Below are 26,877 nucleotides of genomic sequence, written 5' to 3'. Positions count from 1 at the left end.
CAGGTACATTTGATAGGTTAATGGACAAGAAATAACACGAGCAAAGACTATAATTTTGACAGAAGTGATGTAACCTGAATGTTAATCTTCACGGGAAATATAAAGATGTACATTATGCTCCAGCAATGAATACGTTGGGTATTTCTATAATTTCTTTCATAACTCCATCCATCAAAACAAGCACAAAAGGCTTTTCGGTAAAAGTGGATTTATGTTATTTGAAAAATATCGTGAATTGCATAATCATTAAAATAAGTCTCCTTTGTTTGATAAATGAGTCGTTGTCTTTGAATAATCTCTTAAATGGTTAGACCAAAAATTGATTACTGCACACTTCTCCGTAAACAGTTTATCTATGCAAGTTAGCAAGCAAAGAAAATCTACCTGCATTGACTTCCAGCAACCTTCTTTTTTTCTGCTGTCTCTCCTGTTTTTCACGCTCTGCCTTCTCCTTTGCTGCCCGTGCCTTCCTCTGTTTCTCCTCTAAGTCCCGCCGCCTGAAGTTCTCCTTCAATGCTTGCTGTGGGGAGAGAGAGAAAGAAAGAGGGGGGGTTAAAAAAGTGGCAAAAAGATAGAGAACAAGAGAAGACATGACGGATTGCTAAGTGGGGTTAATTATAGTAGTGTGGAGCCTGTCAAAATCAAAGGCTGCTGTCAAACCCAACAGACATCATTATCAGGCACCATTAAACTCAGGAGATGTTTCTAAGGTGTGAGTTAAGGTCAGGAAGACCGTTTCAGCATCACCTGGTGGATAATGCGTGAACTTTGTCCTTTCATGAAACTGGCAGTGTAGTAGATGGTGAGAGCTGTTCACATGTAATGCTGTGTGGGTGAAAAGATTGGCAGCTGAAATTATTAAATGCCAAATATCATAAAGAAGCTGGACACTTGTGGTACAAAAATCAAGCATACATTTAAACGCTAATAACAATACAGCAATATTCTTTTTTTTTAAGGAGGATAATAGAACTAGATTAATATATTAAACTTACAGTCATGACTTGAACTAATGGCGAACTAACTCCACACAATAAATTCTGGAAAGCCCAGTTGTGGTGCCAAAGAAAGGATGTCTTATGTAATATTTTCATAAGAACCTTCAAATGTGTACGGGCTCATCTGCCATTAACTATCTGTCCTGTAAAAAGTGCATCAGGGCAAATACTTGAATCACAATCAGAACGGGGATATAGAAAAGGGTTTTGTGCACTGCCTGAATCTTTCAAATCAAGCTGAAGTTTTAACTCAGCCTTCACTGTTAGATGAAGCAAACCAAACTGCACATAAAACTCTTTTGAAGAAAATGCCCAGGATCTGCTTTAGTGGCATTTGTAATTGTGTGTCTTCATCACAACCAAAATAAACACAAGCCAACACAAACAACAGGCGAGATGGATGGACGATGTGTCCATTTTGGAATTTGCGTTGCGGTGGAACGGATGCAATGTTAATGTGCAACTTTAAACAATCACTATGGGCTTCAAAAACAAACAAACAAGGACGCAAAAGTAGTGGGTATTTATCAACATCAGTACTGGTTCTTAGGTCTTTGGGGTGTCTCTATGTGTGAAGAATCCAATGTATTGAACTTTAAAAGTTGTCTTGGCAACCATTTATTGTCGGTCTCGCTGATAGATCAGTCTTTGGGTGTAGTATCAATTGTACATCAGCCTGTAATGGATACAGGCACTACAATTCCTTTTGTGGAACGCCTATGATGATGTCAATAGCTCAATAATGCTCCAGCCAAGGGACAGGCTGCATATGATTTAATAGAGTGCTAGCATGATTGTCATCCTGATCAATAGCCAGTCACTTAACGTCGGCGAGTCTGGGCTTTCATCAAACACCCATCTCCTCCCTCTTAACTCCTCTCCTCCTCCTTTATTCACACAGCCCGGCTTGACTGGCAGGTCAGCGGAAGAATGGAAATGCCAAACCAACATGACACGATGTGGACAGAAACACACAGCGCAAGGACTGTCGGGTATGACGTACGACAGTGGCACACTAAAGAGGGGCGGTCACTCATTGAGGTCGAGTGGCAGCCTCTTATTATTTCAGTCTACAAGTGACCTTTGATGAAAATTATATAGTCTACTACAAGTCTAAACAGTTCAGTGAAGTCCAACACCAACAGCTACTTAAAATACAGAGCAATGGCAACTTGAATAAACACTACAAAATTACAAATAGAGGTGTAACAGTATACAGGACTCACATCGTGACAAAGCTTGATTGCTCTTTGTGCTCAAATCCCGTGTTCCCTAAAGCCAGCTATGAACATGAGTGCCTAAATATATTGCCACTAAATTATGAATTCAATACAATCCCCTTAACCCCTTTTCTGGGTTATTAATATATTCTCAAGACATTATTGCAATTCGGTAACTCGTAAATCACATTTAGAAGAGTCTGGGTCCATTTGTTTCTCTTTTTGGTATTAATTAATCCAAAAATTACTTAATCAACTTTCCTCCCACAGTCAAAAAAAACCCCACAGAATTTAAGTTAATTGGTTATTCTAAATGGACAGTATTTACACTGATTTACTGGCCGTCTGTCCTGGATGTACACTGCCTTTACACATAGTCAGCTATGATTGGCTCCAGCACCTTGCGTCCCAAAATAAGATGATGAACAGACGGATGGGAGTTTCAGATACAATAACTAGTAAACACTGTCAAATCAACTGGCATTTCAAGTATTGTAGTGGCAGCCTCATGTCAGAGTATCACTTTCCAGCAAAAGGGATGATTGATCAGGATTGAGAGAATGAAGAATTTTATACTTCAAAGTAAAATACTTTTCTCCACCCACCTTTGGTACTTTAATCCTATTTATTATTTATTTTACTTAGTACTGCAGGTAGGTTAGCCACCATTACTCGCTGTAGGCCTGTGACTGCAAGCAAAGCAGTGATGTTCGAAATAGTAGGTGGCAGCAGGATTTCTTTCCTGTGCAATACAGTAGATTGCTTCCCCACAGAGAGACGATTCTTCCAAGTGTTGTGCTTGGCCACATATGTCACATCACTGTGGACATTTTTAGAACTGAGAAGGAAGACAACACATTTGCTATTGGCAAAATGTGTTTGTGAAGATCCCTAGAGAAGGGAAACACGTGAAAGGTTTAACAAAGCAAAGTGTGAGTGAAAGCCAAGGATTTAATCAGCCAATATCCTATTTGGAACTGCCACACTCTCAGCTACTTTGTAAGCATGTATCGTGGGGCTGCTACACTGAAGTAAATCAAATTAGTTTTACCATACAAACATGAAGGAAATTTAAAAATAAAGAAATAAAGAAATGGCAGAATCACTCTATTTCTTTTTGTTCATAGTTATGAGTGAACAATTGATTGGTTTACTTTGTGTTATCGGCGATCAGAAGTAGGATTTACCATACTGGTTTGTCACTAGCTGGATAATTTGTAAATGATAACTATAAGTATTTCTATGTAATAGACTAAATGTTTTAACACGGTTGTATTTTGACAATATGGATTATTGAGTGCATTTACATGATAGTAGACTGCGAAAGGGACAATAGCATCTAACATAACTGGTATTCCCATAAGCCCACTGAGCCGCACTCATCAGAGGAGAAAAGAGCATTGAAGAAAGCGAGAGGGTGAAGATGAATGCCAAATGACTGAGACTGAAGCTATTCAGAGAGCTCTTTTTAAAACTATTTTTAAATGAAACCAACTACTTCACAAAATTAACTTTGATTTGATGGAATGACGGTGGGTTGCTCATGGCAACCAATGAATCACAAACGACTACATTCTTAATGGCATCCAATCGAGTAAATTAGGGGAAGAAACAAGGAGGAAGAAGAGCGGAACAAGGCTTCCCACACAAAATATATTTTCTGAAAGGAACAATTATATGATTTCAGGTTGCACCATGATTGACGTTGAATGTGAACTCCCTAAAAACTAGTGCTCTTTCCTTTTTTATGGTGATCCAGCAGTACTCCCATTAAAAAGTCAAATTTAATTATCAAAGTGAAAAGGACAACTTGTCATATCACAGCGATCAAACAGTGTTCTTTCCACCCTAAACCCAGACCCCTTTTAATATACCCTGAGTCAAACTGACATTTCTTTAATGAAATTTAACTTTGGATGTATGTATGAAAGGAAAAATTACCCTTAAACCTCACAAAAACAGGAAAAGACAGGATCAAGAAGATTTCAATTGAATTAATACAGTGGCTAATTTTTAGGAACATGCAGGAGATTTATCTTCAACCACGATAGCAAGCACACTAAAAATGTTTTTTTAAAAAAGGAAGTTTATATCAACAGATTTAGAAAGAAATAGTGAGAAAATCTTGAAAGATGACACCTATATGATTATTGTCATTTGACAGCAAAACATTAGATTTTACTGGAATATCGAGATTTGCAAGCGAGAGAGAGAGAGCGAGAGAGAGCCAGAGAGAGAGAGAGAGAGAGAGAGAGAGAGAGAGAGAGACGCAGCTCTCTCTGAGGAAATTGCCCTCCGCTCTCCTTCATCACTACAGGTCTGCTTCGCCCTCCGCCTCTCCTGGATGTCCGCCATTAGACACGCTCAATTGGATTCCTGTCAGATGCGCGGCCTCGCCCTGGGTCTCCTTCCTACGGGTGACTGAACATGCTGTATGTGTGTGCACAAGTGTGTATGTTTCTCTGTGTGTACGTCTGGATGTGTGGGGAAAAAAAATAAATAAATAAGGAGCTTTTCCGATAACATAAAATCACCACGACCAGATGCCGTGCACAAACACAAACAAACATGCACACGCACACATATTATGCGTGCGAGATACACACAGTTCAAGGCTCAGCTCGCCTTGGGCAGTGGTCTAGAGACAGTACACACCTATTAGCATGGGCCTTGGCACAGCAGGGTAAATGCTGACACAGATTTGACCGAGAGGTTACGATGCTGAGATTTACTGTAAGCCTGCGTTCATTGACCTAGCCTTGGCTTTTCCCAAGATATGTCAGCGTGATGTGACCATTTGAACGAATTGCTGAGGGTGTAAGCTGCTTACGCCTTGACCTATCACAGGGGAATAAATAGGTACCTTGGGAATTGGGACCATATAATGCTAGTCTTTATAACACTTGGCTTGTCCACCTTTCAGTGGCACAAGCATTAGCTGTTATGTTTGGTTACAACATAGGAGGTATGACAAAAATTCAAACCTCAGCCATGAGTTTTCCATAAAAGCAACAGTTCCTGTTATGTAAAGCATTTTTTATTTTTTTTTATACACACAGCATGTTTCTTTCTTTGCATTGTATGGGATACATTAATTTTGCAAGGTGCACTCGAGCTCTGCATTATGTCCAAACATACCACAGTGTGATTCGGGTTGTGGCTAAAGATCACAGTACAGGGAAGGCCTGGGATCAATAACATAAAAAAGCCAGACTGAAAACAATACACCTGGGATAGTTTTTTTTCTTTCTAGGCTGTGTCTTTGAAACACTGTAAACACTGTGCAAGTGTAGCTTCAGTCTCAGATGCCACATACAGTGGGCAGCGTATCAAGTTGTGTGACAGCTCAGTTTTCAGATCTAAATCGTAGTAAATAGAAAGGAGAAAAGGGGCAAAGCAACACTGTAATCCTCAATAAATAATGAACTGGCAATCCGTTCAACTGTTTCATCCAGCTTACAGCAAGGTATACATATGTGGGCTTTTTTAGACATTGAATCTCACATGTTGAAGAAAATCAACAATTGTAAAGGTCACACATCCTGCATTCTCACAACCAGGAGTCAACAGCAGACTCACCCACTAATTGCAAACAAACAAAGGTGTCTTATGTCTCAAAATCAAGTTCTTTTTTTGTTTGTTTTCTATATAAATCTATGCCTGCATTTGATATTTTTTTCATTTTTAAATACCAATATAGTAATTAAAGAGCAACTGTATATCATTTTAAATTCAAATATGGCTAGAAGGACCCTCCTTCTGCAATCACTTATAAAATGTGTGTGTGTGTGCGTGCGTGCGTGCGTGCGTGCAGGGACAGCAGGTCGATCACGCCCATGATTTAGATCAGAGAAAATAAATAATGGCGACATGTCTTCAGTCAACAAATCACAAAAGTCACTTCAAAATCTCTTTTAGTGCCCATTATTATAATATTACGATAGAATGAGAGGGGAAACTAATCCTATTTGTCTCTGACATTTAGGCAAGGCCTTTTGGTCATTATTGTATTGTGTCACCATATCACATTCTCAGGAACACTTTACAACCTTGAGAAAACAGGTTGTTGGTTTTCGTTCACCCTGAATCATCTAGAATTTCTGTTAGTCTACTGAAAGAAAAAACTGTGGAAATAAAACATAATTTTGTTACACTTATCCATAACGCCATTCGATAACTACTTGGAGATCAAACTTTAGCTAGACTAAATAAAATCTTGGACTTTGGACCATTTGGAAATGTTGTACTGCAGTATGTTTAAAACAACCTATTTATTTTTATTTATTTATTTATTTCTCTTCGCAACCTGTTTATAATATAATACATATGACCAGAAAAAAAAAAATCTGTAAAAATATCATCATGGAGACACCCAATTTTCAGGTTTCATGAAAAAGTCGTCAATTCAAAAGACATTAAAAATATAAGACTGCTACTCTTCACACAAAAAAACACATCAATGTAAAGACACAGCTTTCCTGTAAAGAAGACCTAAAACATAACTAATAACTATGCAGGGGAAAGAAAGAAAAAAAAAAAAAAAAGCAAAGAGGCATGAAATCCATTTGTGTGTGTGTGGTAAATGTTAAGTTGGGGGCAGGGCATGAACTTTAGTAGGCTAATTAGCTACTATTATCTGTTGCGCCCAGTGGCCTGTGCCACTAATCCTGCTGATTAAACACTGTGGGTCTCTGCAGCTCCAGAGCTCACAGTAGCAGCAGACTGATAAGGCCACGGAGCTCAGCGATGACATAAATATCTGGGTGAGACTGGACTACACAGACTTGGCTGTGCACTGCGATGTATTACGCCACTGGGCACCAAGAGAATTACTGTGGCTCTTCCCAAAGCCATCACAAAACACTAGCTTTTTTTTTTTTTTTGCTTTCGAACATTTGTGAATAAATGCAGTCTTGTACTACAAATAAACCGTACAAATTTGTAGGAAAAGTTCTGTTTGGCAAATTATTTCTCTGCTGTAACAAAGCTTCTGGGCAATAAATCTTAATCCACTGGAAAATCTGAAAGCTTGATCCTTTCCATTTCAAATGGTTCCTTATAGGCAAGGAACATGCATTTGGGGGATGAGCAGCTGAGCTGAGTCTAGCATTAAACACGTTTCTGTCAATGACAGACATTTGTAGTTCCCTGTTACAATCAATTCCAATTTGGAATTTACACACATTGCTGCAAAGAATCAAAGTGTCCTTACTTTTTGTTGTTAGTGTTGGAAAATATGCAAATAGAACCCAACATTCCACTGAAGTTTGAACTTTTGATGGATGAACATACACTGAATGCATTCATCCGCCCATGCTTTAGCAAAACGAGGGTGTTGGGATGAACTAAGTGATCTAGTTCACATCCGCAATAACTATTCAGCTATCTCAGTTGTGCTTAAAGATTTAGTTGTTTTTAAGAGATAAGCCTATAGCCTCATGAAACAACTGACTACTTAAGATAAAATTATAAATGAGCCTTTATCAACATCACACTGCAAGTAACATGACATTGGACTACTCTCTCTTTGATTAAAAATTTCTACCAATTCCCCCCCCCCCCCAAAAAAAAAACCAAGATCATTTTTATGCATTTACAGGAACACTTAATCAGTTGTTTATAAAGTACTTTTTGTGTGTGTAAGTATAGAGGATTTTGTACTTACACTGAACATGGAACGGAAGTTGCTGAGGTCAGTAAGCAGCTCATCCACTGAGGTCTTCTTGGGATCAACAGCAAAGTACTCCAGCAGGTTTTGATACAACGTCTCCATATTGCTGTGCATGGTTACCAGTTTATCATACTGCTCCCGGGAAACTTTACTGAAGTTGTGGAGGTTGCGGTCAAGGAAAACCAATCAAGTATCACATTGGTGAAATGCTGATGGAAATACTTACTTCCCATTGAAGACGCCTATTCAACCCTTATGGGATAGGACCTGAAGCTTGAGGTCAGTCGGTGGCATTATGAGCCTGTGACATTGTCGGGTTACGACCACTGAGTGTGTACAACTCCAACAGCCGGCAGCATTGTGACCCAAGTCTAGCTGCTGGCAAAGTGTGCATGTGTCTGTCATGCCAAGTGAAGACAGAAAACATGAACAAAATAAAAATCTAAAAGAATGTGTTATGCTCTGAAAACAAAGCATCTAATGCCGCAGTGCTCCCTTCACTGTGGAGCACCACAAAGTTTTAATTAACTCAAAGTTCACTTTTTTGACTTGCGTGTCATTCGAGAGCCAAGACAATAACTAACTAGGGAAAACGACATATCAGAAGGTAATGACATGTGCTCATTGCAAATCCAGCAACCTGTTTATGATGGGCTCCTGTAAACGTGTCTGTTTAGAATTTCCAGGCAATATCCCTTTGCATCTAAAAAAGCTAAAGGAAGATAATCAAGATCTGGCTCTCGCTGCAGACTGATATAGCTCAACACGCACAGAGCTAGAGAATACTGCAAACTCTGCTTCAATCTGAATAACCTTGTAATACTTTTAGTTTGCCATAACAGTTAGTTTTGGTGCAAAGTACCACTCTGGTATAGGTGGAAAGTCCTTCTGTGAGGACACAGGGACAAACGGGTAATAGTTGTGTCAACATGAACTGGAGAGGTGTGTGTGTGTGTGTGTGTTAGACTGAAGTGAAGGTTAAAGTGAAAGCACAACAACACATCACCTCAACCACCAGGGCATATAGTACCGCGAGGACGTCAGCTGTATGTCATCTCATTCACACAAACACACACACACACACACATCACACAAAAAAGAAACCAGAAACCATGAATTTGCAAAGTTAATTAATTTGGTTTTTTAGAGCACGTCACCGTCTGCCCCTTCTTAACGTTGCAAGCTATTTGCTATTACAGCCTGCGATGCACATTGGGAGCAATTTCTTTTTTTCCTTCTTCTTTTTTTTCTGTAATTTCAAAATCAGTGCATAATTTCCCAGAAAATTATGCATCCTTCTAATCAGTCTCACTAATGATTGTTACACTGGTGGCAGATAAGAGGCAACAGTGTCTGCATGTGTGCAGCACCACTCAAGTGTGTGGGCAGCCTCTCTGGTTCCTATCATGCCCCTTCATTAGAGCTCAATTGATGGACCTATTTGAGGTTTGGCCTCAGTTGAATCTGGCTGTGGATAAGACTACCTATTCACAGCTGGGTAAATTCTGTTCAATAGGCACTTCCCCCCCCAAATTGATATGTCAGTAATACTGTATCTTTCCAAGCCAAACGCTTGTGTTGGAATACATGCAGAAAGTCTGAACAGGTGATGGAAAGCAAGAGAAAAAGAAAAAGAAAGACACCGCTGAGAACTGTGGTTGATAAGTATCGCGAAGTGTGAAATTTCCATCCTCGTGTTGTTACGCCTCTGTAGGCTTCTTTCCTTTACCAGGAAAAAGCAATGTTGCACTGCAGCTCATTCTCAAGTATCTCCCCCTTCCCCCGTTCCATATTTATATTTTATCCTCACTGTCTTCATTCTCCTCCCAGTCTTGTTTTACCACTAAGTGAGGCAGGATGCAACAGTTTTCTTTTTTGTTTTAAGTGTCACCACTGTTGCATCCTACGTTTATTATGTTTGGCGTGTGCCTTTAGTAATGTTGCAAAATATACAAAATATGTATTATGTGTATATTCTACAAATATATGTAAAATAATTATTTTAAATGTGAAAAAAGCTAACTGCAGTTATATCACTTAAAAGTCAAAACAGAAAATATTGTGAAGAAATATATCTCACGGCACAAACACTTTAAAATTGTTTAGATGAATTATGTTCATTTTGTTGTTTCTTACTTAAGGATAGCGTATACTTTTTAAGTGAAAAATTTGGTTTTTACCATAATAACAACACGTTATCACACATCAGAAGACGCTCTGAAGAAGATGTCACCAAAGTAAAAACCCTCTTTCCTTAACTTCACTGTTGCTTAAAGAGAAATATTACCATCATTCACATGGGAGTTTGTCTGTATTTTGAATCACCTCACTATTGTAATCTGACACAAACTGAACTGATATGGGTCAATTTTATAAAACACAAGAATAAAAAAAAGTGCATATTGTGTATTTGTCTCTGACAGGACTGTTTCGTGTGTTATGCCAGAGATGATTGGGAGTATATTCAACATGCAGGATACTCCATGTACTTGAGTGAAGTCTAAATAATTCACTTATACAAACACAGATGACTAATACTGACAAGAAAACACATTTATGGATATATTGGTAGAAGAATTAAGTTAATGAATGAATATAGAAGTGGAGGGTAATATATATTTTTGCTACTGTTTTAACAAAAAAAGTTATTTAATGCATGCGAGAGAAAACAATTTGACAGTAGACAGGAGGTAAGTACTGCATCAAACTGAGCCACATGAATGTTTACATAACACCATATCTTAAAATGCTCAGAACTCATATCCAAGCTGTGTCCGTCAATAGGATTCCAAATAAAAACTTCTGTCTTCTGCCATTTCAGCAAAAGTATCTCACAGAGCTGGAGGACCTTAAACTGTGGGATGAATGAAAGTACCAAAACCATAAACGCAGTATGGAGTGTGTACTTCACATATGGATGGCTTTGGGGTGAATGCAACTGAGCAGCAGGAATCACAAAAGCTGAGTGAAATATTTGTTATTGCAGAGTTGAAACCAGTGAGCGTGTGTATATCTGCCTGATATTTAGTTTTCAATAGTACTCCACTCCGACGATCAGAACCTCTGTGTAGTTACCCATGGACGCAGTACTTCACCTCTTTTATCATTTTTACTTACTAAGTGCTTTAAACCTCAAGTTTTTAATCAGCGCTTAGACACGCTGTGACTGCAAGGAATTGAAAAGCTATAAAAAAAATTTAAAAAAAAAAAGAAGCTTGAGCAACAAAAGACAGAGCTGTCAAATCCATTCTCGGTGAACCTCTATGTTGCACTCAAGTTGTCTGCTAACTACTCCTGCACAAGCCATCAGTGCCCCAGCCCCTGGGCTATTGATCAAAACTACATGAAGGAGGCAAGGTGCAGGGTGTATTATTGAACACACACTTACACACACACCTGGCCTGAGACATGCCTGTCAACCTGATCCAGTGGAACAACCTCACAAGGCATTAAATAATTTACACTGCTGTCAGACAAATATAGACAGCTGTCAGCAACAAAGGGAGACATCGCAAACAGGCGGTCAATTGACATCAAGAAATTGAGTTTGTTTAGCTATACCTTAGAGGTTTAGGTAATATAAAATGACAGTCTAATTAAAAATAATAAATAACTTATTTTTTTGTCTTGAGGGATACACAATGACTGACACACTGGCATCCTGTCACTATCTTATACTGTCAGGTGTTTTTATCCTCGCTCTCTAACTATTCTTGCCGATTCGGAAAACTTATTCAGTTTTAAGTACACTTAAAACTAACTATTCTGCTCCAAAAATCAGCATCGGGCTCCACTCAATAAGAATAACAATAGAAACAATAGAAAGAAGCTCTGGGGTGATAAACAGGAGATCTGCATATTCTTGATGTTTTGCTTTTTTGGGTGCATATAGTTTCTTTACAGGCGTGTCAAGGGTTAGCGCAGCCAAGGGAGGAAAAACTGGAATGAATAGCAGAGTGGTATTTACCTTTTAAATCACAATATTTTTTGTTTCACACAGCAATAAGAACTCAAGCGGAATAGCCAATTGGAGACGCTGATCCAGTGATCAGAGCTTTAGAATTGAAAACAGAAGATGGTGTGCTTCAACTCTACTGTCAGCAAGAGATTCTGGATTTAAGCAAGACGCAGAACACTGGCCGCTCTCAGATGTTGATCAGCTCAAATGAAAATCTCTGCCGAGCAAAGTTGAAGGGATAAAAGCTGAAGAGCCTCTCAGGTTATACCACATATGTTTAATTTAATGATGAAAGTTGTTTGGATTTATTTGACCAAATTAAAATGAGAGGATTGGCCTTGTTCGGCTATGGAAATTCAGTCTGTGTTTGGAGCACCACAGTTATGAAAGTAAACATTTAACTTCTTTATGTAAACAGTTTTCTGTTTGACTCATTACAGTAAACCCACAGTAAAATTAACTACATCAGTGAGCATGAGCATATATATGAAAAGGATATAGCCATTTTTTTGAGGAACATGTCGTTGGGGTCATCGGGGGAGGAGAAAGTCTCCAGGTCTCTCTCCAGCTGCAGCAGCTGCCTCTCCATCTGCCTGAGGCTCTTTTCCAGATTCTCTGCAGATACTGACACACACACACACACACACACACACGCACACACACACACACTATTTTCAGACAGGCATACGTTCATAAAAGTACACAGAAACACGTCCATGTGTCAAGGATATTCGAAGAAAGCACGAGAGACAGGACAACTTGAGTACAGGTACAATCAAATGCATTATTATTTTGAAGTTCTGGGAGGATCTGGAAAAAGACAGCACGCAAAGAAATAAATAAATAACAGGGAAAGTGAAAGAGAGGCAGTTCAATTGCAAAGCAGGCTTATTATGGGTTCACACTGTGCCAGAAACACCATGGGAATGAACAATGACTGAAAAAATACAAACAGTGACTGAAGAGCATGCTCAATACATAGGCTTTTTATTATTCTGTTTACCTCGTGTCCATGCGTGCTGCAGACTATTAGATTCATATAAAAACGCAATGCCCTTTCTGTCACATACATTGTGGTGACAGCAAATGATTGCCGTTTGCTCACATGGCGCACATGGCTTCTCAGTGGTACAGACGGAGCATGAGACACAAACAGTAACTGCAACCTTGAGGTATGAAGATGGCTGTTGAAGTTTAAAAAAAAAAATCTTAATACGCCTCTCATCCGTTGACTTTGGTCTTGTCAACAGGTGTACGGGTCATGCAGGTGAGAGAGCAGGGGAACGCGGAGCCCAACTTCCTGTTAAGTTGGTCATGGCTGACACTTTAAGCTAGTCTCTGAATACAGCAGATGGCTTAAATTACTCAGATTAGACCCTGCTTGACAAAAAGGCATAAGCTGCTTAATTTTAAGTAGTTTCAAATTTCCCTTGAACCTAATTCACGCTTTAAGAAAAAAAAAAAAAAAATAGGCAAAGAACTTCAATGCACTTAAGCTTCTCACTGAATTTCCGTTATAAACTTCACTTCCTGATGGCAACATACTGTTCTGTGCGTCTCATCTGGGACGCACCTACGTTCATGGAGACATTTTCACTCAAGGTATTCTAAGAAGTTGATCAATTCATCTTAATTTGAAAGTTTAGAGGCATGTTTTTCTCGCTGATGTTAAGGCGTTGAACGTACACACAAAATTCACTCGCTTGCAATCAGCCGGCTGAGAGGAAAAGGCAAGTGGTTTTTTTCTCATTTTGTTGTCAGTCATCATTTAGAAAGAAGATTTGATATGCTGCCATAACAACAAGGCTTAAGAGAGAGAGAGAAAAAAAAAAACACTCCGGAAACTACAAATACTACAAAACACATATCAAGTAATCATCACATGATCAACTCCTTCTTTAAAGTCTGGATCATTTCGTCCTGGATATACTATTCTTACTTTCCCAGAGATTTGTATATCTCGATTTTCTTGTTCCTGTTCTCCTCCTCTGACTCTCCTCCTGACGCTAACAGCCAGTCTGGGGCACTAACAATGTAAGTGCACGCTGGTCCTTTAAAAAAATCCTGTTACAGATTATGTTGTGACCAACGGCGCTTCAATCAGAACAGTTTTCAAAAAGCCATCACTTTGCACTGACTGGGAATACCATAGATTTTTATTTTAGCAAGAAATCATTTTACTAGTCTGGGGAGTTTTGAAAAAAATGAAAAAAAAATTTTTTTTAAAAGGGACGCGAGATGTTTCTGGCATGGCTCTTCTCCCACATGGAAAAGCAGTGACGTGGTAAAAGCAGTATCTCAGAAGTTTTAGACTTCTTTTTTTTTGTTTTTTCAATGTGAGAAATTTTTTGCAAAACATCAAAAGCATTTGGGTGCAGCATTTAAAACTGCGGTCTAGCTGGGTTGATTTGGATCTGATGTTGATTTTGTGATTGAGAGGGTAAAATTTGCATCGTCTGGCTTGACTTTGTGAGGCACCACAACAGGTTTGTGTCCGACGATTGACCTTTCCAATGTGAAAAGCACTACCAAGGACAAAAAAAAAAAAACTAGAGCGAAACATGCAAGTGTAATGTAAAGAATCGACATCTTCACAGATACTAGTCTTTAGCTAAAGTAGTTGTGCGAGTATGAGTAAATTGAAAATGTATTAAAAGTACATTGCCTCTACATGGTTGAGCTTTGGCCTTTTCTTTTGGGAGGGGGGGGTCAATGCTCGTTTAATCTTTTTAAAAATGTAAATGATAAGACACTGCAGAATATTGTTTGGTTTGGTTTTTTCATCTTAAAAAAAATCCTCATCACAGACCATTTCACCTGTGAAATTTCAAAAAATAAAACTGGGCAAAAAAGTCTTTTTTTAATGTTGACGAGAGACTAAATGATTCCCTCACTCAAAATCAATGTCGTGGACAAATTTGCTCGAAAATCAGTGAAGTCTGCACCTATTCAATTTCATCCACTTCTATTTCTTTCTCTTTTCTATAAAGTCCCCTTGGTGAATTACCAGGCAACTGAAATCATCTGAATAAGGTGTGGGCAGCATTCAGACGAGGAGGGAGGACAGACTGGCAGTCTGTTAACGGAAACGATTAAAGCCAAGTAATGATGCACTGACTGAGAAAAGAGCAAAGGAGTGTAAGACAAAATCAAAAGAGAAAGAGACCTCCTCGTATCGGAGTTTCACAAGCCAATCCACAGGCTTTCTGTATTGAATAAGATGTACCTATTTGTGGAGACTGAATATATAACTGCAGCAGCTGTAATATTCAAGGAGCAAAGGTCATTTCCCCCTGCATTTAAACATATCAGCAACAAAAACAAACCCAAAAAAAAAAGTTGAATAATTGCTAAGTGGTACACCGGCAAGCAGAGTGGGCGATAAACATGACGGGGTGTTTTCATTGTACTCTGTGGCAACACTGCTCTTGCTTTCTCACTGTTTGTGTGTTAAAGCGTGAGTGATTTTTATGAGCAGTGGGGCCTGAACGCCTCTGTGGTCCAGAGGGGTTGCAGACAGATATAGGATGTTTTAGAAGAAGAATAATTGGAATATTTGTAGAGGTCAAATCCCCCCATTGACACATTTTTATTGCACTGCTAACCTGCTGTGCTATAAATGAGTCAGAATGGAACACACAGCCATGGAAACTCACAAGCAGCCCTGCAAACACACAGCTCCACAATAGATCATCCTCTGATGTATGGAAATTAAGAAACTGAAAAAAAAAAAAATTTTCAGATCTTCCTACTGAGGTCAAAAGCCTGACAGACAAGTGTGACTAGACTGATGGTGTGAGAGGCTGGGGATGGGGAGACCTTGATGAAATCCTGCTCTACATACTGAGCACCGACAGGAGGAGATTCGAAAAGAGCACGGCAGCTGGTGAATCGCAGGCTGTCGTGTTCATTCTATGTACTTTCAACCTGAGGTTCATCACTTAGAGCGCGCGAGAAAACTACAAAACAAAGACTGAACCACATAGAATCATCTCAGTTGATTAGTTCTTCTTCAGAACTCCTCAGGGCCACACCCCCTTGAAAAGACACAGAACACATCTTCCATTTTGGGTGCATTACATTTGCGCAGCAATGTCGGTTTAGTATAAAGACATCGCAATTGAGCAATGTTACTGCCTTTAGTATTTGAAGTTACAAAACAAAGTGGCCAGATTGACAACAATAATCTGTCTCCATAACTGCTTGACAACAAGTACCACTCGCCAAGCCAGCCGAATTGCCTGAACCCGCTGGTGTCTTTCAACGCCCATGTGTGATTACAGGAAGATAGGAAATAAATTGATGTAGAAATGTAAAGGGACAGAAAGCAAAACATCACACTGAAAGTCAGACAAGAAAGTCAAAACAGCAAGACAATGATAGCGAGGTAAAGATATACAAGATGAATGACAGAGAGGCAGCACAGTCTCTATAGCAGAGGAAATAATGACTGCGCTGCTCTCTAGAAAAAAAGGCCAAAATAGGAGGAACGAATCCTCAACTGCAATAGGGTGTCTTTGAAAAGCAGTGGGGGAAAGGTGCACTGTGTTACATAGTCGAAAGATGGCAGCTTTTACAACAGCAGTGCAAATCATTACCGCTGCCTTTATCCAGTCTTGTTTTGCTCATTGAACCCTTTTGGTTTGTACCTCTGAATGTCATGCAGTCTCTAAATGTGTCTAAAGGCTTTCTGAATGGCGGTCACCCCTAATGAACAAGCTACTTACTTAGTTTACAAAGAAATTACGATTTGTGTGTCTGGATGCCAAATACATGGAGATAGCACAGTAAATGCAGACATGTTGAAGTGGTAGAAAAACAGGATGATGGATATGATAATATTTCATGTATTCTGAGTCTTATTGGACTAATGCATTCTCAGGAATACTTTAGTTTTCCTTGGATATAAAGGTGTCCAAACCGTATAGGTGCGGTTTCAACTTCTTTTAACGAGCACTGTGTGAACTGAAATTTTGATATTCTATGTTGTTCACCACGAATTCTTCCCCAAGCAGCAATCAAAGACTCTTATCAACTATCTAACAATGACAGAGAAATATCAGTGGAATGACAGTCTGGAGAACAAGGAGGTAAATAATTAATGCAATCACCTTTGAAGCCTATTGCTTGCATGCCAAACAGTGCGGTGTTTGGACACCAGGCGGAGAGCTTTGTCCCACATTAATATCTTGGTTACACTGAAAACGGCAGACAGCGTCTTAGACCATCGCTGGAAGCAAATTTGAGAGGCAAACTTGAGTCAACTCCGACAGATCCAATCTGTGCAGCGTTGATTAGTCACACAAACTTTTCAATATAAACTTGTGGGTGCTCGAGTGAAAAAGCTGATGCATGTAAAGGAAGGATTGTAACATAGACCTTAAAATTTGCCCCATCAATGGTTATCCCTCCATAAAACATTTGACAGATTTGTCATTCAGTATTTCCACCACTCGCCAATTCTCCTGAAGGGCACAATGTGGGGTTTTTTTGTGTTTGACTGCGTGTTTGTCATACCTTTACGTTTCCACTGTTTTAATCATCCTCTATCCTTTGACAATATTTTGTCCTTTCGCTCAGCTTGAACTTTTTTTCTCTCCCTCATACACAACCATCACAAAAAGGTTGCCTTATAAAAATGCACACCCAACTGCAAGTTATTCCTCATTTTAAGCCACACTCTTTTTTCCCCGTCACCTAATTAGATCACCTGAAGGTGATTGCGCCAACTGAATATTTAAGTTGTTTTGGTTTTGAGTTCTTGAACATAATATTTGACCAAAATACAGAGTTGGTTCATTATCACACAGTATAGTTGCACATATACTCAGCTTGAGGCCCTTGAAGTAAGCAGGTGGTCAAAGCTTGAAGAAAGATCCAAGGATTGTGCGTTCCATTGATCCTACCCTTGTACTGAGTTTCGTCTAAGGGCTTGCGGACACGCAGTACAGTTAGACGAAATGAAACACTCAACAGGAGCATCGTTCTAGAGATTATCAAAGCACCATAAAAAATAAAAATTGTCAAGAGTCCTCACAGCAACAAGAGTCCAAACAATAAAGTCACATATTTCATCCTCCCATGTTTTCTCCTCCTCACACTTTCTTCCCCCCCCCCCCCCCCCTGCTGGGAATGGCACAGTGGGTAAAATCATCTTTGAAGCAGGAGGAAACATGCTGTGACAGCATGACCTGACACGCACACAAAACACAACCAGCAGACATGGACAAAGACCGAGCGTTCTCTCACCACCCAGTCTGCCTCTGACCTTTACCATACTCCAGATGCACTGGACAAACTTCCAGCACCGTGGGAGCTTTCCCTGCGTAGCCATTCTTGTGTTCATACCCGTAATACCCCCTACCCACAGTTTGTCTTGAACCAGCGCCTCGCTTGAAATGCATTCAAACACAGCGCTGTCCATCTCCATACCAGTCATGACTCAAAGAGTTTCCTTGAAAAGTAAATGTATAACTTGTAAATATGTTCCAGCATAAGATTAATGTTGGAATCAAACACCGGAGCAGACGAACCAAGCACAACATAGATCAAACGCTAAAAGGATAAAACACAATCGGTGCTTACAGAATCAACAAGCATCCAAGCCCTGAATAATCCCCATGGAGTTATAAAAACAAAAAGAAAGGAATAAAGCCCAAACTAAAACAAACAAATCCAGTAAAAAAGAACATTTGATTCTTTGTCAAGGTACGTATGCTGTCAAGGTAAGATGCTGCTTATGCATGGTGCTCTCAGTCTTGCTCAAATACTTTCAAAACGAAACACTAAATCCAACATCTGTTCAGTTTCAACAAAATATAACATATTTACTCAGTGGTGCATGAATCTTCTTTTCATGATGGACCTGAGCACTGTGTCACCACTGTGTTCAATATTACAACTTTCTCTCTTTCCTATTACTGGTACAATTACTTTAGAGGAGCTGAGATAAAAGTATTGGTTTTTGTCTGGATGTTGTTAGATCTCAGTGGTTAAATATAACAGATTTTAAATTAGATAATGTTAAAATGTGATAAGGTTTTGCAATACCACGACTTTATGCGGTAAGACAACCCACATATCAAATTATGTTTTCATTAGACTCCGCTTTAACCCCGTTTCAGACTGCTGTTGTCCAAAGTGAGCTATTGTTTGTGTCAGGTGATGAAGCTTAATGGCCACCACTGAATACGAGACTGGAGCCGTCTTTCTACATTTCTAAATTATTATTCAGTTTTCAGATTTAATAATGTCCTCGGCTGCTGAAACAACACGCTGAACAGTGGATAACATAAAAGGCTTTTGTCATTTAATTCAAAGCTGTTTCACACAGTTTTTCACACAGAGACACAAAGAGAAAAGAGACAAAGTCACAGGGTTTGTTGTTTTCTATGTTCTGTTGTTTGAAAAGAAACTGCGTTATTTGATTAGTAATTCTTTAGTTAAGACCAGTTGACAAAACCCTGCTGCTAAACATCATCGGGGTTTTTGATTTGATAGTGCGCGGATGAAACTCTGTGTGCACTGGGAGAGCTGAAGAATTTAAGTCAACACCAGCGGGAGACCAAAGTAACAGTAATAATCTCACTGGGATGTAGCCTCAAAAAAAAGTGGGAGGTGGGCAGCTAAAAATTATCAAGTAGCTCCAAGAAACAAACTGTGAATTATTATCAACTGTGAACACAGAGGTAAATAGCAAAGAGATATGCTTTGCTTTAGGTTGAGATCAAGTATTTTCAAAAACCTGACTTTTTGTCAACACTAATCGGCGTTTTTACTTTCGGATAGTCCGGGACTCAGTTCACACCTTCGTTTGGTTCGGGTGGTGTTCACATTAACTTTTGAGACCGGATCAAACCGCCTGGAAAATGTTCCTTTGGGGGGCACTGTCGCCCGAAACGAACACTGACATTGCTCGTTAGTTCGTTCACGTCGCCCAAACGAGACAGATTTTCCCTTAAGACGGTGTTTCCCCAAACTTTTCCGGTTGGGCCCCCTTTTGTTTTAAAGAAAAAACTTTTTTGTCCTCCCCATCCCCGGCTAACACACAACTGTCAACCAGAAAAAACACATTTTGTTTTTCAAACTGCAATAAATTGGTTGAAATAACAGACTACAACCTTTTTTTAACCACCGTTACAGTACAACTATTTGCTTCATCTTCCGCTTTGCGTTTACACGAGAGCCCAGTCAAAAACCTGTCTATTATGCTTTTCTCCTCCATTCACCGCCCCCCAACACACACTTTGAGGACCACTGCCTTAAGAGAACTCCAGTCCGGAACAAACAGGGGAATGTGAACACGCCCTGAATGCATCAGTGATATTTAGACAATTGAGTCAAATAATATATGTTACCTCTGCTGGCTCGATCCACGTGCTCCAGCTCATCAACAAACTTGATCACATCTGGAAATTCTTCCTCACACACTTGTGCAAGGAAGTGAAGTAACGTGGTCTTCTGGTCTGCAGATTTTGTGTCCTTTAGCTGGAATGAAACACAAACAACAAACCGATAAAGTTACACATGAAGATTACTAATAAATCATTATTAAGGTAATTCTATCGATTTACTTCAAGACAAAAGGTAACATAACACTCTCCCATGAGCATTAAAGTCAGACACATAAATGAACTTTCTAAGTAATAATATATTTTCTTCCAGATTCTGAGCCACACTTTTTGTTTTAGCTGTTGGATGGTCATGCGACCTATATTAAGAAGTGACTTGTAGATCAGCATATACCAGTACATACCACCTGAGACCCCTGTTTTGCATCATAAGACAGTTCCACACCCAAAAGAATCCTCCATTACTGAAGTGTTTAACAGAGACTGCAAGCAAGTCACGGAAATATGAAATGTGCAGCAGAAGACGGAAACAGAGCAACCAGAGTTCTCAATCACTCAGAAACTTGTGACGGACAGATGAGAAGCAGAGAAAATATAGCTGAGATTAAAAAGCAAAACGAAAAGGCTAATCATAAACTAAAAGCATAAACTAAGAGTGAGAGAAACAAACTCACAGATGGTGTTTATAAGCAGCGAACTGCTGGCTGAGGTTTACCAACAGTACGGCTACACATAAGAAATTGAAAGATAAAACCATTTCCCCTCCCTCTTCATGATGCATTTTGCGACAGATCTGCCTTATAATCCAGAAAGTACCGTAATAGGCCACTTGCAGTTAGTAGTCTTTTCAAGCACAGTACTAACAAGATCAATTCCAACAAGAAAATAAATCACTGACCCATAATTTACTCACACAACAAAGGAGATTTTAAATTGAGAAACACTTGCCTGAAACAGTTATCATGCTTGACTCATTTTTTCATATAAGTATTCATTTCTGAGCAACTCTCTAAAACACACTTTTCGTATCGACATGCTATTGGCCTTTCACAAGTTTTTTACTGATTTTTTTTCAATCATAGCTTTGAGTTTACAAGGATTCTGTTGTCTCTTTTGCAATGTTTTATTAATGAACCAGTAGTTTTAGATTTAATGGCATTTTATGGTAATTTCAACATCTGACGTTTTGTCTATACATTGAAACCTGTATGTTTTATTTACATTTTGCAAATTATTTGTGCCTACCTACAATATTTATACTATTAACTCATACTAAATATAAAGCATTCAGCTGGTTGTATGTGCTCATAAACTTGGTATGAGTTTTGAAAGAATGAGGATGCAAGTTGTCAGATATCCTGATGCAGGTTCTGTGACTTGGATTGCAACGTTAATTCCATGCCCAGAGCTGCTGATTTCACTTGCAGCTGGTATTAACATTACTCTGCAGTGCGGTGAAAAGTGTAAAAAGACAAGAAATACAGGTGTGGAGCCTTTGGACTTAGTCACACTTGCGTGTGAGAAAATAGCTGTCAATCGCTGTCCTAAATGTCTAATTCGTGAGCAACTTTCTCCAGGAATTTGCAGAGTTTGCTTCTCCTTTTCCTTATAGAATGATCTTGATTACATGACAAAGAAAAATCCTGACGTTTGTGTGCACACTAAGATGCTTGGAAGATGCTTTTTTATTTTTTTGCCGAGCGAACGCCACCAATTGATTTGCCGCTGGCAAACCTCGTTTTTGGTTTTTATTGACTCGTTTGTAAACTCGTGTTTTGTGCTTTTTTCCTTCAATGAACAAGCTGCACAGAAAGAACTTGTGTATTATGTCATATCCAACTATTCATCAATATGGTCCATCAAATTGGGTCAGCACAGTGATATTGTGGTCTACACTGTAGAACTATTATATAATTTCAATGCCTACAGTGGCTTTTGTTGCATTGTCTGGCCAACTTTCTACGAGCCACATACTTGTCTGGTAGATTAGAGCACACGATTGGCTGTAGGTGTGAATGTGAGTTTCAGTGATTGTCTGATTTGCCATGATGGACCGGCGCCCTGTCCAGCAAGTTCTGTGGAATTTGCCCAATGTTAGCTCCATTAACCATAACATTTCCATAGCTCCCTGAAGCATGCTGCTTGGGACAGATTTTATTTTTTTTCTCGGATAAGAAATCTGTTCTGATCCGCTCTGTTTGCGATGTCAGCTGATAGGTATTATTGGTCCCGGACCAAGTCTGGAGTGTTCCTGGCCATATCATAAAATGTGGATATTTCAGGACGTCAACAGGGTGATCCCAGCCTAGAATGTATTGATCCTGATGATTTGCGATGATCCAGGACTACTCAGGACAGAGTCATAGCTCAATGACCAATGGGAGCAGCGCACAAAGTCACACGACTGCTGTAGACTGACAAGGGGCGAAAACACAAGGGATACCCACTGAAAAAAGATCAGCAACGGTCCAGAGAGAGTGCAAGACCACGCAGAATTTCCTGTCCTGTCCAGTCCTACAGATTCTGCTCTGTTTACAGCTTACTAACCTGAGACGATGTAGGGATAGAAAACGTTTAGGTCAATTATAGTTCTTACAAAGGGATTTCAATCATATAGTTGTATAACTATACCTTGACGTGACATATGCTAATCGTGTTGGTGATGAAGTGCTATTAATGGTAGTTTGGGCATAAAGTCTCTTACCCGAGGACACTTCAGTGCCGTGCACATAAGGATTCCACAAGCCCTACTCTGACCCGCAACATTAACAGCAGACCAGTGTGTGATTTAATACAACAACCGTTTCCAGTAATAGCAACAGGAAAGCGATGTAACTCATGTGTGTATGTAAGTTCTCATCTATTCTTACAGACACAAATTCACCTTCACATTCTCTCCCTTCAGTCCCTCTGCCGCCAGAACAGAGGCCAAATGACACTGGCCTCGAATTCAGCCCGTGCCGTTTAAATAGACAGCGAGGGAAGAACAAAGGCGCAACACTCCCATAACAATTATGAAGCATAAAAAGGGTTTTTGACACATGAATATGAGAAGCGGATCGAACTGTTCTCTGATCTATACCATCCAGGTCAGATAGGACGCCCCTGGAATTATTGGATGAAATACCAGAATGCCCCATTTTCAATAAACTGGCTACAGGGGTGAATGGTTGTCTGTGTCTCATTGACAGCACATGGTACATTGGCCATAATACCAGAGGGAAACACAACGAAATCCCACAGGACAAGGATAGATTGCATGATTCTGCTGTGACGAATAAGAGCCAAACTACCCATCTAATTGAACCTAACAGGAACTTGCAGGTGTGTTTACACGCCGTTTAATGTGCTGCAGCTCAGAAGCAAATTTGTCATCTTACCTGCCAGCCTATGTTAGCAGTGCAATATCAGCTAATGAATGTTTATGCGCTCACTCCTTAATTGTGACTGTGTCCTCTGCCTGTGACAGAGCACAGACATTACCGAGTTATGCAAGATTATTGGATGCATTGAAGTTCGGTCTCCATCTACGAAGACCTCTGACGCAGATGGATACTGGAATGGTACAATATTAAATTACTGCCAAGCAGCGAGACGGATGCCATCATGAAGCCAAACATCTGTATAAATTTAGTTTTCATTTTTCTTCCCTCAAAGAAGAGCAGAGAAGTATTGATTCATTGCAGATATGAATGCTGCAATAGACAAAGCGGAAATTACTTTTCTGGCCCTTTTGCTGACATCAGATTTTTCTCGACAACTACATTTACCAGATGTTGTATAAATGAGTACCATTGTGATTCATAGAACAACTGTATTAATAATAACAATAATGCATAGGTTTATATAGCGCTTTTCTGGACACTCAAAGACGGTTTACATTGCATTATTCATTCACTCCTTACTCGATGGTGGTAAACTACACATGTAGCCTCAGCTGCCCTGGGGTAGACTGATGTAAGCAAGGTTGCCAATCTACACCATCGGCCCAAAAGACCACCAGCAACCACTCACTCACTCTCAGAGATGGGAGTCGAACCTGAAACCTTCCGATTGGGAGACAACCGCTCTACCAACTGACCCATGCTGCCCTATTATAATCCAACCAAGCTTTTTTGACACCAAGTGTTGACAATGCTCCAGATGATTTCACGTCTCATCTTCATGTGGCGGATCATAATGCGCTGACCTCCTCCACTTACTTCCTCTCGCTCACCCACATACAACAATGTTTTAATTTCCCTGATAAATTTCCATCATTGCTCTTTTACAGTCTGATTCCAAGATGTCTCTCAGTATCCCCGCCAAGCATCCCTCCTGCAGAGTCTGTTGCTGTGTATCTCTCTAGGTGATCTATTGGTAGACAGCAGTGTGCTCAGACCCGCTGGGTTTAATCATGTTTGTATTATCTCTTCTAATCAAACATCCTCATCTCTCTTTTCATATCTGTTTTCCCATTTTTTTTCAAAGACTTCAAGTGCTCACTCACAAAAGGTCCCTCTCTGAATTTAGATGGATGGTAATCATAGCTGACAATGTAAACATTTCCCTTTTCCAGTTGCGCCAGGTGCAATTTCCCTGTGCTGTGGAGTGTGCCATGGAATTAAGTTGTCAAACTTGTGAGCAGACACTAAGGTGATGTCTTCCTCTGAACGTATATCCTGCCAGTGACATTGACTCAAACCTTTGTCAGGCAGCTTATGAGAACTGGCATAACGACAACGACACATCGGAATGGTTGCATTTTCAGTTATGCTAGTGAGAAGGGGGAGAAAAGAAAAAAGTGCTTTAATGGACTGTTAATTGATCATGTTATTTTAGGGCTGATGCATCAAATCCATCATTTATGTCTCAATGCATGCCCCCCCCACCCCCACCCACCCACACAAACGAACACACACACACACACACACACACACACACACACACACACACACACACACACACACACACACACACACACACACACACACACACACACACACACACACACACACACACACACACACACACACACACACACACACACACACACACACACACACACACACACACACACACACACACACACACACGCACGCATAAGCATCCAAGTCTAACGGGGCAAAGAGGTGGCATTGACAAATTGCTGCAGTGGCTGTTACTGTGGAAACTGCAGTGTGTTTGCCAACAGCTGTAATGTAACCAACTGAGGAGTATCCTCGTTCACAATTACACTCTGTTTTTGCCATCACTATCACACAGGGAAACGTAGTGCTCCGTCTTCATGTCATCTAAAGTCTCCAAGCACGGTTATCTGCCTGTGCCCTTGAAGAGCAGGTAGTCCTGCAGGGTGGGTGAACTTTCAAAAAGGATAGTGGTCAAAGCCTCACTTATCTATTCTGAGCAGGAGAATGAGAATAAAGTACTCCCAAGGTTTGGATGCTTTGATCAAAGTGAGCTGAGAAAGAAAAGCCCGGTCTTGCGAGGGCTGATAGTGTTCAATTAAAAGAAAAATGAAAAAGAAGATGCGTCATTGCAGCAGCCACTTTGAATTAGTCCCTCGACAAAACTTGGCTGAGATGACAAGAAAAGTAAAAATATGCAGGTACGTACATCAGTACCAGAGAGCAATAACACTAAAAGCACTATAAACAGCAAACTACATGTATCATTGTGCAAAACCATATAAATACAACTGTTGATATAGTTTTAAATAATCTACAATGAAGGAAATACTCAAGTTGTGGAAATTATGTCATACTTGTGACACAGGTAACACATCATTAGCATGCCTGAAGAGTGACACCACTGGGTATTGCTCAAGTTGATGAACCATGACAATCCTCTATTGTGTTTTCACAGAATGAAACAAAAACGTTAATGCAAACATACGCCATTTAATGTCTATGTTCTCATGCCCAGTTGTTTAGTGAAAGCACAGTTTAGAGGAGCAGCAGGTCGCTGGCTGATTTCAGCAGTCTTATACGTTTATTACCTGCTATGCTGTGAGAAAGATTACATGAACTTGGGTAAGATGGTAAGTTTGACAGCACAGTGTCTTTCTCCACTGAGTCAGAGGTATTAACCCTTACGATTTACATCATGAACAAATATAACCACCGCTATTGCCCGGCATTCATCCAAGATGGCCAAAATCACACAGTATTGAGCTGTCAGCAGTGACGCGATGTACCATATTGGTTTGACTGTCAACAGCTCAAAAAAGGGGGTCGTCTAATATTTTAGCTGCCGGTGTTATGCCAATTTCTGCAGAACAGTACCAGGGTTTCAGAAAGGGGACAAACTGGTGCTGGATGGCGTTAGATATTGCAAACGCTTTGGATGGCAGGGAGGATGACGCACCATTGGAGGGGGAGGCGTAGCAGGAGCGCAAGAGTGACAGTGCAAAACCAGTGAAGCTGACCACACTAGAGATTGCATATAAAACTGTATGTGACAAGAAAATATTTGAGGAGTTCAGCAAAGTGCAATGTTGAGTACACAGATGCCGTCGTGTCTGTGTGAGTCATTTACAGTTGTTATTGCCATCCTTTTTTTAATCTTTATTTTAGGAAGTAGAATTCATGTCCCTACGACACACCTGGAGTCATATAGCAGCTCAAGATTGAGGATTAAATATTCAAACAAGACTAACAGGTAAATCAAGAGTGGAATTGTATGAGAAGACCTCCAGTCA

The 26,877-nt window shown here is 39.9% G+C and overlaps 1 protein-coding gene across 1 annotated transcript in view; it reads right to left on the bottom strand.

Moving 5' to 3' along the window:
• The window catches only part of LOC308126859 (protein diaphanous homolog 3-like), a 161,005-nt gene that overhangs the window by 64,451 nt on the left and 69,677 nt on the right, over window positions 1-26,877 (bottom strand). Inside the window, exons 22-25 of the mRNA XM_080491547.1 lie at window positions 20,205-20,334; window positions 12,312-12,471; window positions 7,884-8,040; window positions 385-520 (exon numbers count right to left, since the gene is read on the bottom strand). Of these exons, the coding sequence (XP_080347673.1) occupies window positions 385-520; window positions 7,884-8,040; window positions 12,312-12,471; window positions 20,205-20,334 (583 nt within the window). The remainder of the gene's footprint in view (window positions 1-384; window positions 521-7,883; window positions 8,041-12,311; window positions 12,472-20,204; window positions 20,335-26,877) is intronic.

Source organism: Lipophrys pholis (genome assembly GCF_963383615.2).
Source record: "Lipophrys pholis genome assembly, chromosome: 2".
In the NCBI taxonomy this organism is placed as follows: Eukaryota; Metazoa; Chordata; class Actinopteri; order Blenniiformes; family Blenniidae; genus Lipophrys; species Lipophrys pholis.
The sequence above is the reverse complement of the archived record's forward strand: the minus strand, read 5'-3'. Positions and strand labels throughout refer to the sequence as shown.